At 40.9% G+C, this 17,354-nt stretch overlaps 1 protein-coding gene across 3 annotated transcripts in view; it reads left to right on the top strand.

Annotated features, from left to right (window-relative positions):
• Nucleotides 1–360: 360 nt before the first annotated feature.
• Nucleotides 361–17,354, top strand: part of EDNRA (endothelin receptor type A) — a 62,883-nt gene continuing 45,889 nt past the window's right edge. The window contains exons 1-2 of one of the 3 annotated variants that reach the window (XM_079921135.1): nt 361–427; nt 6,614–7,105. In XM_079921135.1, coding sequence (XP_079777261.1) covers nt 6,686–7,105 — 420 coding nt within the window. In that variant the 5' untranslated portion in view covers nt 361–427; nt 6,614–6,685. Of the gene's footprint in view, nt 428–2,101; nt 2,480–6,613; nt 7,106–17,354 lie in introns of those variants that run through there. The other 2 variants (XM_079921133.1, XM_079921134.1) reach the window with 2 other exon arrangements.

Genomic DNA, 17,354 nt, shown 5'->3' with positions numbered 1-17,354 from the left:
ACTAGGTGACTATTAAGGTCCCTTTCAACAATGGTATTCTGTGGATCTCTTTGAATGCATTACAAAATGCCCCTCAAATCTTCTGACACGCCTTGCATTGACAGGTGAGGTCTGTATTCCCTCACCTTGAATCTAGGATCTGTGACTGCTTCACTAATAGAATTCGCAGAAGTGACACTGTATCAGTTTCTAGGCCCAGACTTTAAGAACTGGCAGCCACCATTTCCTGTCTCTTGGGACACTCCTTCTTGGAACCCAGCCACCATGCTGTGAGGAAACATAAACCACTCTGTAGGGAGACACACAGAGAGAAAACCCAACACTCATTACCAAGAAAGCAAACTCTTGGAAGTGGAGTCTCCAGGCCCAGCAAAGATGACGAGCTGTTCCGGCCAAGTCCCGCCCAAATTGCAGATTGATGACTAAGGTATGTTGTTTTAAACCACTACCATTTTAGGGTGATTTTCTTTAGCTGCAGCTGATAATCAGAACAGTCTGTAATATAATGTGACTCCAAACTCACATTTGCACAATGTGCCTCCTACCAGCAATGCATTGAAGGACTCCCGGGCAAGGCCTTCTCTAAGGAGCCCTCGATTATATTTTTCCATAGAATGTTTTATTTTTATTCTTTTCTTGATATTGAACATTTACTCAGGTTATTAAATATTGTCTCATATTGTGATTTTAACAAGGTATAGTTAATTTACAATATTATATAAGTTAGAGGTGTACAACATAGTGAGTCACAATTTTTAAAGATTATACTCCATTTAAAGTTATTATAAAATACTGGCTACATTCCCTGCTATATAATACTGCTATATAATATATAAATACTGCTATATAATATATCCTTGTAGCTTATTTATTTTATACATAGTAGTTTATACTTAATCCCCTACCTCTATCTTGTCCCTCCCCTCTTCCCTCTCCCCACTGGTAAGCACTAGTTTGTTCTCTATTTCCGTGTGTTTCCTTTTTGTTATATTCAGTAGTTTTTTTTATTTTTTAGATTCTACATATAAGTGATTACCTACAGTATTTGTCTTTCTCTGTCTGACTTATTTCACTAAGCACAATACCCTCCAAGTCCATCCATGTTGCAAATGGCAAATTTTTGTTCTTTTTTATGGCTGAGTAGTATTCCATAATATATATATATATACACCACATCTTCTTTATCCATTCATCTATTGATGGACACTTGGGTTGCTTCCATATCTTGGTGACTGTAAGTAACACTGCTATGAACACTGGGGTGCATGTATCTTTTCGAATTAGTGTTTTCAGTTTTCTTCAGATATATTCCCAGGAGTGGGATTGCTGGATCATATGGTAGTTCTATTTTTTCATTTTCCGAGGAACCTCCATACTGTTTTCCACAGTGGCTGCACCAATTTACATTCCCACCGACAGTGTACAAGGGTTTCCTTTTCAAGGGGCCTTGATTTTTTCTCACCTGTCAAGGCAATGGCCTTTGTCCCTCATCTCCTCTCCCACGACCCCATTTAGGATAAACTCTCTATGGTATAGACATGTTGAAACCCACCTTCTGCAGCATCTGCATCCTCCCTGCTTGGATTTCTTGAGGAATCATGGATTTCTCAGAGCAACATACTGGACCTTTCAACAATCTCTCCAGGGGCTCCTGCTTTGCCCTGGGCCGGTACTAGGTAGCCCTGGGGTGCTGGCTTCAAGGGACAAGATAGAAACAAAACGTCCTTGATCCAGTAAACTGCTGTCCATGTTGGCTCTTTTACTTGCTATAAGCTTAAGGGGGGAACGTACAAGACAAGCAAAGGGGCAGGGAACGCAGAGCAGAAACCATGCTCGGATCCTGACTCTGCAGTCGCTCCCTCCAGATCAAATCTGCCTGCACTTAATGGGAAAGGAAAGTTTTCTCTGCAAGGCCTTCCTCAGTTCTGAGTCTTGTCTGTTAAACTACCCTCCTCCTCGATCACCGTCCCCTCACAACCACTTTCATTTCAGGAAGGAAATAGTTAAAAAGACTCCTACCCTTCAGGGCCTGGGAGGGGGCGGCAGCCTAGTGCTTTATAGTGGCTGCATCCCTGGAGGGCTGGAAGGTTTGGACATTCTTGCCGCCCTAGAGTGGAGTAGAAGGTCTGGGAGCCTTGGGAGAAGGGGAGGACAGACGGGAGGCGTGTTCCTCCGGAGTTTTCCTTTTCTTGCGAGTCCTCGTGCGCGCGCACAGTCATCCCTTTGGTCTGGCGATTGCGGACGGGAGGTGGAGACGCTCCATCCCACCGGGTGGCCGGAGGCGGGCGGCTCGGGGAGGACCTCCCCAGAGAAGCCGTGCCCAGGAAGTTTTGCGAAGCGGAGGCAGCGGTGCAGCCGGGGCCGCTGCAGCGCCGGAGCCCGGGAAACTCGCCACCCACCCTCGCCGTCTCGGCTTCCTCTCGCCCAGGCGCCGCGCGCGGACCGGGCAGCCGTCCGCGCCCGCCGAGCTCCACGGTCGGTGCAACTCTTTTTCTTTAGGGGTCCCGAGCTGGGTAGGGGAGACGCCGGCGGGCCCTTCGGTCGGGAGGAGAGGCGAGCCTGGAGCGTTGTAGCCCGGCGCCTGCACCTCCTGCACCAGGGCTGGCATCACCTGCCAGAGGGCGCGAGGCGGCGCGGGCGCTTTTCCTGGTCGGGGTGCGCTCCGGGTACGTTGGGGGTTTGGGAAACTGATCCAAAGCGCCTCAGCCTTCCCAGGCGGGCGTCGGATTTTTAGTCGAAAGAAAACCAGCAGTTCTCCCCGGGTCTCCCTTTCCCCGAGGCTTGCGAGAACTTTGTGGAAGCTCACGCCCTTGTTGTTGACTCAAGAGCCTACTTGTGAAGTTTGCCCCGCAGCCTGCTTCTCCCGCACGCCCGGGGCATGCCAAGGGTAGCCAAGGACACTGGGTGTGAGGAACAGATGTGTCTGGAAAACCCCCAGGGCAATGAGTTTGGAAACCTGCCCTTGGAGGTCTGGGCGTTTTGTTCTGTGCCCTCCTTTCATGGACACTTGTTGCCCTTCACGTGCCGAGAACAAGGGCTGTTTCCCGATAATCAGCCTCCGTTTACACCATCCTAATGGCGTTCCGGGATAGACCAGACGGCGGAGGGGGGTGGGCTGGGAGGCATATTAAAGTCAGGCGTTGTCAGTCAGGAGAGTTACTAATTTCTTACCCACCGAGCAAGACCCACCAAAAAAACTTATTTCGAAGTTCCTAGTTTATTTGGTTTATTCCTCCTCTTGTAGATATTTACGACTCCTCCCATTCCCTCTGTTTTGTGTTAAGTAATTGAGAAACACCTTGGCAGTCGTTTCTTGTAAATTACCTGCTCTAAACGCTTGCCTTGTGGGTAAGGTCGGAATTTCCAAATTGCTAATTACGAGTGAACTTTGATCCTGGAAGTCTGAGATGTTAAACTGTTAAAGCACAAAGGATTCAGTCCTCTTGCTTAATAATAGCTTTTTTAAAAAGATAAATTTATTTATTTTATTTATTTATTTTTGGCTGTATTGGGTCTTTGTTGCTGTGCACAGGCGGGTGGGGGGCTAGTCTTCACTGCGGTGTAGGCTTCTCGTTGCGGTGGCTTCTCTGGTTGCAGAGCACGGGCTCTAGGCATGCAGGCTTCAGTAATTGCAGCACGCGGGCTTCAGCTGTTGCAGCACGTGGGCTCAATAATTGTGGCTCGTGGGCTCTAGAGCACAGGCTCAGTAGTTGCGGTGCACGGGCTTAGTTGCTCTGCAGCATGTGGGATCCTGGACCAGGGCTCGAACCTGTGTCCCCAGCATTGGCAGGCGGATTCTCAACCACTGCGCCACCAGGGAAGCCCTTAATGGTAGCTTTTGAACTCCAGCAAATCCTTAGACCCCAAATATGAAGAATGCTGAATCTATAAACCATGTCCTTCAGGTCTGAACCTGAGGTGCTTCACTAGAGCTATGACTGATTATGACTGATGATCTGAAGCGCAGTGTGACTTAGAGAAATAAGCTTGGAGGAACATGCCTTTGAAAGGGTTTTTTCCTTTGGTTTTGTATTTTTCACCCAATGATGGCATGGCAGCCACGTGCCTTTGCCAGGTATCCCTTAGTTCTGCAGCTTCATATGTGTAGAGAGCGGAAAGAGATGTCTTCAGAAATGATTTCTGTGGTGGCGTCATTGTTGGAGGAGAAAGAAAATGGTTTTCATGGTAGCTGGCGCACACTTTGATAAGAACCCACAGCTTTGATAAGACTTCTCAGCCCCTGAGGTAATCAGCTCACCAAGCAAACCAATGTGCTGACGTTCAAACACGAGTGGTACTTTTGTGAGTGGTGTCAACCCACCATAGATAGCCAGGTCAGTTCATGAAATAGCCTCCTAGCAGACTGATGGGCAAAGAGCCATTCCATTTCTGGAAAAGGCCTTCTCTCTTTTACTTTTAAGAAAACTGTTTCTGAAGGTTCATTCCTATTGGGCAACTGGGAGGCTTTAGTCATTAAACAGCACAAAATACTGAAGGATTTCCTTTTTACCATCTCTGATCTGAAGGGGTGGATGACAATATGCTTTGTTCTTAGAGTTCTGGTCTCCACGGTGGAATGGAAATAGCGGCGTGTCGTAGGTCTATCAACATTTGGTCAAATACTCCAAACTGTAAGAAGCAGGAAAAAAAAACCCCTGCAAACTACTTATAATTAAGTCTAGGCAGAACTGTATGCCCCTAGCTTAGAAAAATTGATATTTTAAGACTTGACTGAGTCAAGTCTTATGAGCAAAGTAGAGTGAGGTGTTTTACCTGTCCTGCCATTTCTTGGCCACAAAAATGTGACAACTTCTTCAAGGCTCAGTATCTTCATGATATTGTCCCTGCTTACCTAGAGTTGTAAAGTTCAAGTCTGACAACAAATACTGTATATAATAGATTAATACTATACGTAAAATGTTATTATTAATTCAGGTTCCTGGGGGGAAATCTCTGAGGAAGGCAGAAGTATGCAGTATTTGCACCTTATATTTATTTTAGACCTTCTGTACCACTTGAATAAATCTTATTTCATCCATATATCGACTAAGTCCTAAACTTTGTTGATAACCAAGATAACTGTCAAAATTCCTAAAAGTTCATATCAAAATTCATATCAACCATGAATAGACTCAAAAGGACACAATTCTTAAAATTTAAATTGTGACCTGGGTGTATTCATCATACACACACACCACATCATCATAAATGAGCTTATGGCCTTCATTTTAAAGATTCACAAAAATTCACAGAAAATATACAAAATATTAAAATGGGAAGAGCCGTTTTTATTTACCTTTAATTGTTGTGTTACCACCAACCTCCCTCATTTTCCCAGCATCTTTTCTTCAAGTAGAAACCTAGACTTCCTGAACAAGAAGGACCACTGCTCTCTGCAAGTGACTAAAACAAAACAAAACAAAATAATGAAATGGTCTTTTGAAAATATCTAACCAACCTCCAAAGTCTATTGCTTCTTCAAAACGCTGGAAACATTGTTAAAACACTTTAGATGCTAAGAAGTCGTGAGAATGAGAGACAGTACAGTCTAGTGGTTAAGAGCTCAGGCTCAAAGTCAGACTAACCTGCCTTTGAATCACAGAAGCACCACACCAGCTACGGCCTTGACAAGCTACTTGACCTTGTGTTTCCCTGTGTTTATAATGGAACCATGTAACTGCTTCAGAGGGTCATTGTATGGAATAGAGGGCATCACGCATGTGAAGTGCTCAGCACAGTGACTGGTCATAATCAATGTAGCTATAAAGGATGTTTAAAGGATGTATAAAGGATGTTTGGAAAACCAAATAGTATGCCTGGCCTGAGAAAGTCTATTACTCCTAGTTTCATTCATTGGCATATATCCTGATAATAATTTCTGACGAATGGAAAAGCAGAAAAACTCCTGTCAGAAGATGTTGATTGTACACAGTAATCATCCAGGTTTTCAATAAAATAAATATTTGGTCTTTATCAACTATCTCACTTTTAAATGACTAAGATTGTTAATTGTATTGATGGTGTTAATCAGAGTTCTGTTTTTAAATGAACATTTCATAACACTTCGAATGGCTACCTGAGCTGCATGTTATTTTCATGTTCGTTATTTGCCATTGGCAAAACAGCACACATGTTGGAATACTGAATTGTTAATTACAGAATTTGGTGATTTTATGCCTTAATACTACATAACTTTCACTCAGCATATAATGTCTCTTCTCTTCTGTTAATAACTAAAATATTGTTATCTCAACTCGTGAAGGTTTTTTGTAATTCAGGCTATCAGCCTAGGTGTAATGTAACTTCTTCTCTACTACTCGAAGGAAAAACTGCCATGTCCTCATATTATAATCTAGATGTAAGTATAGCTATGGACAAAAGCGAGAGAGACAGAGACAGAGACAGAGACAGGATACAGAGATATAACTTGCCCTAGTAGAGCTTTGATCTTTGCTTCTTTTGTTCTTCCATGGGGTAACCTGACAGAGATATATCTTATCTAATTACCAGATACGTCCTGCTTTTTAATTGAAGCAGTAATTATCATTGACTACAGTCTTATTGGCAGCTGGAATTTGTAACCAAAATTATTTTTTCTCTTGTCTCTTTTCAGGTAGAAAAAAAAAAAAAAAAAGAGGGTGTCAAAGCAAAAGAATAAGAGACCTTTCCTCAAATTTGCATCAAGATGGAAACCTTTTGCCTCAGGGTGTTGTTTGGGTTGGCGCTGGTTGGATGTGTCGTCAGTGATAATCCTGAGAGCTACAGCACAAATCTAAGCACCCGTGTGGACGATTTCACCACTTTTCGTGGGACAGAACTCAGCTTCATGGTTACCACACATAGACCCACGAATCTGGCCCTCCCCAACAATGGCTCAATGCACAACTATTGCCCACAGCAGACTAAGATTACTTCAGCTTTCAAATACATTAACACTGTGATATCGTGTACTATTTTCATCGTGGGAATGGTGGGGAATGCAACCCTGCTCAGGATCATTTACCAGAACAAGTGCATGAGGAATGGCCCCAACGCACTGATAGCCAGCCTTGCCCTCGGAGACCTTATCTATGTGGTCATTGATCTCCCTATCAATGTATTTAAGGTAGGAAGTAACCACAAATGCGTTTGCAGGTTGGAACATATGCTCTGATTCCACAGTTGAGAGAGGTGCTGCAGACTTTTCTGTCCTTTGGAATTTCAGTCTGTGTTTTTACTGAGAGCCATTTCTGCTCTCTTAAAACTGGGTGACATTTGAAATTTTTATTGTTTGTTAAATGTGACACTGACTTTCTAACTTAATTGTTAACAAAATAGTATTTCAGGGATGACTCTTCAAAGTCATGGTCTTGCATGAATGGGATTCTCATGCCAGCCGTGAGCTGGCTGGGTAGATGGGCAATCTGGGGAAGATCACTGGATTTTTCTGACATTCCATTTCCAGGGTAAGACCTGCTGAGCCCAAAAAGTACTTAAAATAAATTTATCTTCAGTTTCGGTTACCTTTTCAATGTGATGCTATTCGGAAGCCCGATATCCATAGTACGGCTTGAAATGAGAAGGGCTTATTTTATTTTGACTGTCTGGATGATTGAAGGCAAAGGTCATGCTGGCTTCCGCAGTTAGGGCAACTTAGGGATAACGGGTGCACGAGATGGCAGGCCAGTGGTGACCTCATTGAGCAGCATTACTAAGCATCAGTTTACTGTTGCCTCCCGCATTGCTTCAGCTTACATTCAAGGAGCACCTACTGTGTGCCTGCTGCAGAGCTAGGCAACAAGGATCCAAAGACAATCAAAGTTAGAGCCTGAGTGGGAGAGGAAGAGAACTCACCCACCGTTGGTGTGATCACCTTGCTCTAGGGACTAGTTAGTACCAAAACAACTAAAGCCAAAAGGAATCAGTTATTCCATATTTGGTCTAGTGGTTGTGTGAGGGAAATTGCTGCAAGAATTCAAGTGAGCTAAAATTCAAATGAAATTTCATCATCTGTGTCAGATGTTTTAGAATGTCTTTATTCCTAGCACAGGGAAAGCACTTTCCTCAGCCTTTAGTTTTTTGTCTTCTATGTATTATCTGTAGAAACAAAACTATTCTGAGCAAGAATATTCTGAACTATGACTTGAAATGGGAAGTTTGTCAGTTGAAGACATGATTAGTTTTAAGTGAAATAGTAGCATCTTGGTTTCAAGTAGATACACTCCAACTGTGGTGAAATGATACTAGCCTACCAGAAAAAGCAGTGGTCTAACCATAAAGATGAAAACAATGATGAAAATTTTGAACATTACAAGGAAAAATCATCTCAAAATTACTCCAATACACTGTTTGCAAAATTGGGGAAATTAGACAAAATTGGGGAAATTAAGGGATTTCCCTGGTGGTCCAGTGGTTAAGATTCCACCTTCCAATGCAGGCCAGTGGTGACCTCGGGGGGCATGAGTTCAGTCCCTGGTCGGTGAACTAAGATCCCACATGCCACGCAGTATGGCCAAAAATTTTTAAAAAAGAAAAAATTTTTAAATCACATACCATCTCTTTCCACAGAAGAGCATGAATACATGTGTTTTCTGTTTGAACTCAAAGCAGGATTTCAGAACCAAATTAGGAGGCAAAATTGAAAATATGTAAATAATTTTAAATATTTAGCATATGCTACAGAACTTTTTTTCTTTTAAAAAGGTTTTGATTTTCTCTTAGTGAAATATTACACATACTCAACACGACTTCCTCGGGACATCTCTCTTTAATAAGAGATTTGAAAATGTTGACTTGACTCACTCACAATCACGGTGCGGGGTATTAAACATTTTCTGTTCACACTTACACAACTAGTTAACCAACCCATTATGGCTCGGGAAAATAACATAACCATCTCTGATTAACAATTCCCATTTGACCATGTGCAAAAGCAGCTTTTGACATAACCGTATCTGCTGAGAAGGAGCCTTGCTTATCTCTTTGAGGTGCTACCTGCTATTCACGAGACTAAACTTCATTTCTATTCCGTAGCAACATTTTAAGTCAGATCATCTGAAATATCTCCAAATTCGGTGAAAATTCCAATAAAACTTTGTTTTACATTCATACAACAATGGAAAAAAACTGACACTTCCTTATTTGACCTTAAGATTTTTCCATCTTGGGAATCCAATACTTTATATACCTTATTGTAGTTCTCAACAACGTGGACAGTTTGATGTGTTTTTTCATAGCAGGAGTACATTTGTATAATTCCTGTTTTTCTAAAACTCATGTAGTGAGTCCTTTAACCAACATTAATTTTAGAAAGTAAACCTTTGGGGTTAAAGAAATAAATACTCTTTAGTCATTTCAATCTTCTTCCAGAGGAAAAGAGAAAAGCATTGGAGCGAACAGAAAAGCCTCACAATATTCGAGCGTTATTTCTATTTCCTCCTGGCAGTCCATTCCTCTAGGTTAGGAAACCATAAGATGTTACTGTTTCTCTGACTTCTGCCCAGGAGAGTCAAGAGAAATCCTTCTAAGCAATGTGTGCTCTAGGTCCTCATGCCTTTTCTCCACAGCTGCCTCCTGCTCTAAGAGTCTGATGCTTTGGAGTCTCATATATCAGACCTGTGGATTCCTCTGACCATGTCAAGCTACCTCTGCATTGCAGGGCAAAGTAGTAGCCATCCAGTCTCACTTTACCATTATGTTTAGGTACTGATGACAAATGCATAGACTTGAAGAACATTCTATTAAAGGGATGCATGAAGCTTCTTTATCTCCCGTATTATTAGAATTAGGTTGAAAGAAGAATGGTGTAAAAGATCTGCTGTGTTCGTCAAAGAAAGATAAGTTTTCAAATCGCACAGGTCGTTGTGTTTAACAATTCTATCAGTTGCTTTTAGACTCAGTTTTAAGGTGTCTCCAGAGGGAGAACATTGCACTGAGCTAGGTTAGAGTCAGAGTGAGTGAAAGTAGTATGAAGATTGAATCTTGGGGCAAGTGAGACTTGCTAATTAGACTCTAGTAATATTACAAGAAAAAGGAGAGCACATGACAAAGTGTTCTTTCTATTCACATTTTATTATCTTTCTCTCACTTTGAAAGAGTTGTACTGAAACTGTTTCATATATTGATATGCTGTAAAACACAACTGAAAATCAATGCAGCAAGTATATCAGACGGCTAGGCTGTTTCTGTTCTGTCATTATCCCGTGCAGCTAGTGCTGGGTAGCTTTGGATCGTCTGTGGGCATGGAAGAGGGGTTCACTACACATCTGAATTTCCAAGTTTCCTAGTTGATCTCTATAGCTTCAGGACTTCTTCTGCCAGGCTGTACTGGACTTTGCTTGTACTTATCGAGTGCTGCTCTGCTCAGAAACCCCCAAGAGCTCCTGCTTCTTACTGGTTCCTAACACGCATGCGCAGCTCTTGTCCGAATGTCATCATTACCCCTAAGTAACATTCTCTGCCCTAAATGTCATTCTCAGAGAGGCTGGATATAGTCGCCAAATTGCTGCTGCTGAAGCATGTACAGATCCTAAATTAAAAAATGAATTAGGTCTGGAGTTATATACATTTCATAGAGAAGAAATAACCCAGAAAGTGGAGAGAAATTCCTCTAGCCCTTGTTTACACTCGTGCACGTGCACACACACACACATACACTACCTGGTGATAAAAATCGGACAGTCTGAGACAATAAAATGTAAAACAGAAGGAACCAAAAGATGCAAATAAATGCCAATTACCTTCTTGGTTTTCAAATGGCAATGTTAAAGAAACGGTATTATTTATCAAAGGATTACTCTAATTTGGAATTGTGCAAAAAACATATCATTAATTTCATGAGCAGACTGACAAAACCAGGAGAGAAGAAGGAAAAGGAGTTAGTAGACCCTTTCAAGTGTTCACACTTGTAACCCAAACTGATGATGGATTCAATTTGTCAAGAAATTACACTATCTGATATGCTGAATTTTCAAGGAATGCAAAAAGTTAGGCAAGTAGATTAATCTGCATACAAAATATTTACATTCATTACAATGGCAAAATAATTAAAGCATTGTATCTGTGTTTAGAATCCAAAAATGCCCCCCAATGACTAAATGCCAATATAGATTAGAAGTATAGAATTTAATAATCATATTCTTTAATGATTTATTTATGCCCTAGAGTGTCACCTATAGGGAGATGGGTTTTAATTTTGAATAGAGTGGAAACCCTAAAAGTGATGTTTGTGCATGGGTGGGCCAAAGTTTGGTGTCATGTGCTTTCAAGATAACTGTCACCCAGATGTGCACACGGATATGCCCATAAACCACTGCACCTTAGCCTCTTAAGTAGAAACAGAAGTGTGGAGAAATATATGTAGGAGAGAAGTAGAATGGAGAGGATGAGAATGATGGTCATGGGAAGAGCGAGGCAGTTGAGTCCAATGACTTGACATAGAAATGTTGGCACAGCAGGGAGGTGGAACCAGTGACGTCATAGATAATACTGTAGATGAATAATGTCTCCACTTAATGTGTGGGGTAAAGCAGATCTCTGAGAACAAAGGAAGCAGCCAGTGATACATCCAGTAATCAGCTGTTGACTATTTTAGTCCACTCTAAGCAACCACCTCTTCCTGAGGACAACAATGAAAAATAAACAAAATTTCTGTATGAAATTTTCAGGAATATTTTGCAATGAAAAGCCAAGATTCCCAATATGTTGCTCTGGCAGAGGATCTGAGCAATGTGGAAACCAGAGACATTCACACAAAGCCAGTTTATCTCCATATTCACACAGCCTTTGACATCTTGTGCAACTGGGATCCATCCTGTTGGGGCAGCCATACAAAAGTTGTTTCTTGACACATCAAGAAACACATATATATGTTGTGATAAACACATATCACAACATATAAGTTGTATGCCTCAAACATAGTAGCTGTTCAATTAATGCTTTTTGATATGATTAAAACTTCTTTTTTTTTTTTTTTTTTTTTTTTTTTAAACTTCTTTTTTTAATTGAAGTAGAGTTGATTTACAATGTTGTGTTAGTTTCTGGTGTACAGCAAAGTGATTCATTTATATATATATATTCTTTTTCATATTCTTTTCCATTATAGGTTATTACAGGATATTGAATATAGTTCCCTGTGCTATACAGTAGAACCTTGTTTATCTCATTCTATATATAATAGTTTGCATCTGCTAACCCCAAACTCCCGGTGCCTCCCTCCCCCACTCACCCTCCCCATTGGCAACCACAAGTCTGTTCTCTATGTCTGTGAGTCTGTTTCTGTTTCATAGATAAGTAAAAAATATGGGAACACTTCACAAATTTGCATGTCATCCTTGCCCAGGAGCCATGCTAATCTTCTCTGTATCATTCCAATTTTAGTATATGTGCTCCTGAAGGGAACACTAAAATATACTTGTAATCAGATTTTTCTGAGACCTTCAAATTAAAATATTGATGATGGTGATGATGTTGATTTGTCAGAGGGATTCTTTGTTTACAGACAAGGCATAGGGTATTATCTGTGGTCTGCACATACTACTCCCCCAAGCTGATCCAATTACACACCGTTGCATATGTGATAGATGTTTGCCTTTTACTCATCATCAAGCAAATAAAAACAAGCCTTTCTCAGGTATTCCAGTAATAGCGCTATAATCGTAAAAGTAGGTATAGAAACTGTATTCCCTGAATTTTAAGAGAGAAAATGTTGTCCCTTCACCAAGCTCTCTGTCCCTTGAAGGTGCATTGCACTCCAGCTCATCGTGTCCTGTTAGATAGCTCTGACCCTGCCTCATCTCCAGGCACCTCTCTCTTCCTGTTTTTCATCTACCCCTCTTCACTCCAGCTAACCAAGAGTACCAAGATGATCCTTCTACCTTGAATATCTTCCCTCATGCCTTCTCTGGCTTATTCTACTTTATTCTTCAGATCTCAGCTGAAGCATCTCTTTGTCTGGCAAGTATCCCTAACATAGACTAGGTCAGTGCCTTTCTCATGTGCTCCCATGACACCCTCTAGTAACCCCCTAAGAGCATCTAACACACGCTCTGTTGTGCCTGCCAATTCGCTTGCCTGTCTGCCCCGCTAGACTGCAAGTCCCCTGAGGCACGCTGCCATGATTCTCATTTATCATTGTATCTCCACATCCAGCACTGTGCCCAGCTTTCAAAATATTTGATGCATGAGCAAAATACTCATTTTGCTCAAATACTCTATTTGCCTCTGTAAGAATGTTTTTCTCCCATGCAATTCCGGATCTAAAGGCAGACTTGCTTTTTGAATTCACTGAATCTCTACTTTTTTCCTGCAGACCAGGGATGTTTCAGGGTCCATAAATCTGTGAAAAATCTGTCAACCTAGAGTTGTTTTCCCCTTGTCCCTTTGTCTTTAGAAGTCAAGAGTTCTTGTTCTGTGGTTCCGGAATTATATTGTTTAATTTCCTCTCTCTCCGGTACATATAACCAATTGAAGAGTCACTTTTCAAGATTTCTGTGCAATAGGCATTTTTTGAGCATAGTTGTAATTGTGGTTTTGATTGAAATATTAAACCTACAAGTGATTTGGAATATCAAAATGAACATTCATATCACAGACGATTTTAGTTACTAATTTAGAGAACAGGAAACATGTTGATTTTCTAGCATGGCTAAAACACAAGCACACTGAACAAGCACACTGTTCATTCACACAATGAACAAGCAAAAGTTCATTATGCTAACCAGCTGACTTAAGGATATATGTACATATAAAATAACAGAGTGATACATTTATTACCCAACTTGCTGTTTGTTATAAGGAAGTTGCTGTCTGGAAAGGCTTCAGAACCCTCTCCAACTCTACCTCCCCTTCTGACTTTTCGTTTCCTGTGTCTGGGAACCTCATTGCTTTCTCTCATGGTCCTGTTAAGTAATTATTCTCATGTGAGGTTACTGGGCTAACCCTCAGCATTTGGTTCACAGCACAGTTATTCCCGTTTCAGGGATGGGGGATGGAAACCATCCGTAACTGCAAGATCGTTCCCATGGCTGAGGAGGGAGAGATGGATTCAGTCCCCTTCTCATTAGGAAGGTGTTGGGCTGTGTAAAGCATCGTGGTTGAAGATATTCCTCCATCAGACACTTCAGATCACAGAAGAGGTTGCTGTATAATAGTGATGCATAAATGTTTTACTTTTGAGAAAAGAATTTTCACATACACACTGTGTGTGTGTGTGTGTGTGTGTGTGTGTGTGTGTGTGTGTGTGTGTGTGTAATGTTGCAGTAATTCCAGCACTCTGTGCAGTAAAAGCAGATGTCCTGGCTATTTTATTCTGAAATATTTCTAGAGTGTCTTTATCTTTTGAGTTGCTAGCATGTGAGTGTTATTTTTTTATTATCACACAAAGTTTATACAGTTCGTGTAAAGCATGTGTGAACTAAAATGAAAGAGGTATGAAGTTTACTGTCTCTGAAGTTGATTTGAAGACTAGAGTGGTTAGATAAGGAATGTTCTAAGAAATTCTGTCAAAATAAATTTGATATACAGCCAGAAATTCTACAACTGCTTTCTGGAGCTACCATATTCTCTTGAGAGCTAGAGTAACTGCTTTCTATAGCTACAGTTTTATTTTTAACTAGGTCTAGTTTTTCTTGGAAAAACTTTCCTTCATTATAAAGTTAATAGTTGCAATTAAACTCAATAATAGAACTGAACGTATCATTCAATGTTAATATTTGATAGCCTTATTTTTAAATTTGAACATCAAAGATTTTACAAAACCACATGCTCTAAAATATTTATTTAAATTTGCAAGGTTTGAAATCCCCAGTGTTCCTGAACTCAAGAAGAAAAATCAAGTGTGCCCTCAGATTTAATACCATTTTTGTGGATGTGCAAATTTAGAGGTTACTTTGTATAATTTAAACTTCTCTAAAAGTTTCATCCACATTTTTTGCCATCACGACTTACTTGGAGACTAGGATAGATAACAGAATCTACTCAAATCATGCTTCTCACAACACTTATCTTAAACACGGGAGTCCTATTATTGGTCCGGCCAAAAAGTTCATTTTGGTTTTTCATAACATCTCACGGAAAAACCCAACTGAACTTTTGGGCCAACCCAATATTTTTTAGGTCAAATTTTATACTAGAAATTAATGCGGATGGGCAACTGATTGGCTATTTGGTTACTCAGTTACATCAGGTCTCTCTTCTCTGAATGTTCTTCATTTATTCATTCATAAATATTTATTGAGCTCCTAGTATATACCAGTTACTGGGGAAATAGCAGTGAAGAAAAACAATCATCCTTGTCTTTGTGGAGTTTGCATTCTAGTAGAAGAACAAGACAACAGGCAAGTTAATAAGTAAATATATAGTATGTGAGATAACTGCTAAGGAGAAAAGTAAAATAGGGAAGAGAAATAAAAGAAGAGGAAGAGGGTATTCATCTTAGTGTGAGTGGCTGAAGAAGAGCTCAATACAAGGTGACGTTGAATAAAAACTAGAACTTAAAAGGAGCAAACCATGCCACTATCCAAAGTGAGAGCATCCAGCCGGAGGAAATGGCAAGTGCAAAGGCCCAGAGGCAGGAATGTGCCTGGAGGGTTAAAGAAGCAGCAAGGAAACCATGGTGGTTGAGTGGAAGGAAGAGAATAGTAACAGATGAGATCACAGGGATACTAGGGTAGGGCAGGTGATAGGGAGAAGCAGATAACGTGGGGCCTAACAATAGGTGACCATATAATTTATTGTCCAAACCAAGATGCTTTGAGAGTGAAAGTAGACACTATCAATAATTGCATCTGGACAATAGGCATAAACCAAGACTCCTGGAAAAAATAGGAAGCGTGGTCACCCTATGTATACACCTTTATAAAGCCTTTAGCCTTTTTCTCTGAGTGAGATAGGAAGCTTTTAGAAGGTTATGAGCAGGACTTCCCTGGTGGCGCAGTGGTTAAGAATCCACTTGCCAATGCAGGGGACACAGGTTCCGAGCCCTGGTCTGGGAAGATCCCACATGCCGCGGAGCAGCTAAGCCTGTGTGCCACAACGACTGAGCCTGTGCTCTAGAGCCCGCAAGCCACAACTACTGAGCGCACATGCCACAACTACTGAGCCCACGTGCCTAGAGCCCGTGCTCTGCAACGAGAAGCTACCACAATGAGAAGCCCATGCGCTGGAATGAAGAGTAGCACCCGCTCGCCACAACTAGAGAAAGCCCATGCGCAGCAGTGAAGACCCAAAGCAGCCAAAAAGAAATTAGTTTTTTTAAAAAAGGAAGGTTATGGGGAGATGAGTGACATGATTTGGTTTACATTTTAACAAAAACATGCTAGCTACTGTGCTGAGAAGCATTTCCTGAATCGATGCAGGAAAAATATGCAATCTTAAAGTATGTTATGTATACCAATTTATAACATGACCTAAAGCCTAATTACTATTTACTCTGTACCAAGCTAACTCATTTGATCCTCACAGTAAACTTATCCTATATGACTGTTGCCTGAAAATGAATAAACTGAGGCATGGTGTTTAAGGAATATCCTCAAGGCTACACAGTTAGCGAGTTGCAGAGCCAGGATTTGGATCCAGTCCGATCCCAGAGGCCATGCTGTTAGCTAAGCTGCCACATTGCTTCTCTTCCATATGCCTCATAAGGCAAACTTGATAGTCATCCAGATGTCCTCCCTAGTACAGAAATATATTTTCAAAGACTGTGTTCAAAAATAGTCATTCTCTTTTCTCTCCTGCATTAAACCCAATACTTCTTTAGTTGCTTATTTAAGACAGAAGTGACACACTATAAAGGAAGATGTGTATGAAACAGAGGTTGCTCTCCAGAATAGCATTTACGTTGTAAGTCTTGCAGATTGCATGGGAACATCTGTCAAACAGATTTTTGTATTCCATACTCATTGTCATGTTGGTGAGATCAATTGACGGAAGGGAGCCAGAAAATAAAATTTTTTAAAAATGAAAAGAAATGTTAAGTTCTTTGATGGACTGACTGCCTAGACATATACATCTGCTTATCTTCCCAGAGGAACACTTTTTGCCAAACTGGTGTCTCATCCAGTTATCATTGGAAAGGCTAGGCAATTTGTGGCATGAGACAGAAAAGTGAGTGTCTATGGCTATCCCAAGGTTTCAGTTGGCGTACAAACACCTGGTTTTATTGATAAAACTAAATGTTGCATTTCTAGATCTTCAACTCCTTAGGAGTTGAAGGAGTTTCTAGATCAACTCCTTAGGAGTTGACCAGATGCATAGGAATTAAAAGGGTAATGTGAAAGCATAATGGATGACATTTGGGAATATGTCTCAAATGATATTTAAAAAGAAGCAAGAAATAAAATACCTAGGAATAAACTTAACCAAGGAGGTGAAAGACC

This window comes from Stenella coeruleoalba, assembly GCF_951394435.1.
Source record: "Stenella coeruleoalba genome assembly, chromosome: 4".
Classification (NCBI taxonomy): Eukaryota; Metazoa; Chordata; class Mammalia; order Artiodactyla; family Delphinidae; genus Stenella; species Stenella coeruleoalba.
Note: the sequence above shows the minus strand (reverse complement) of the source record. Positions and strands in the feature narration are given on the sequence as shown.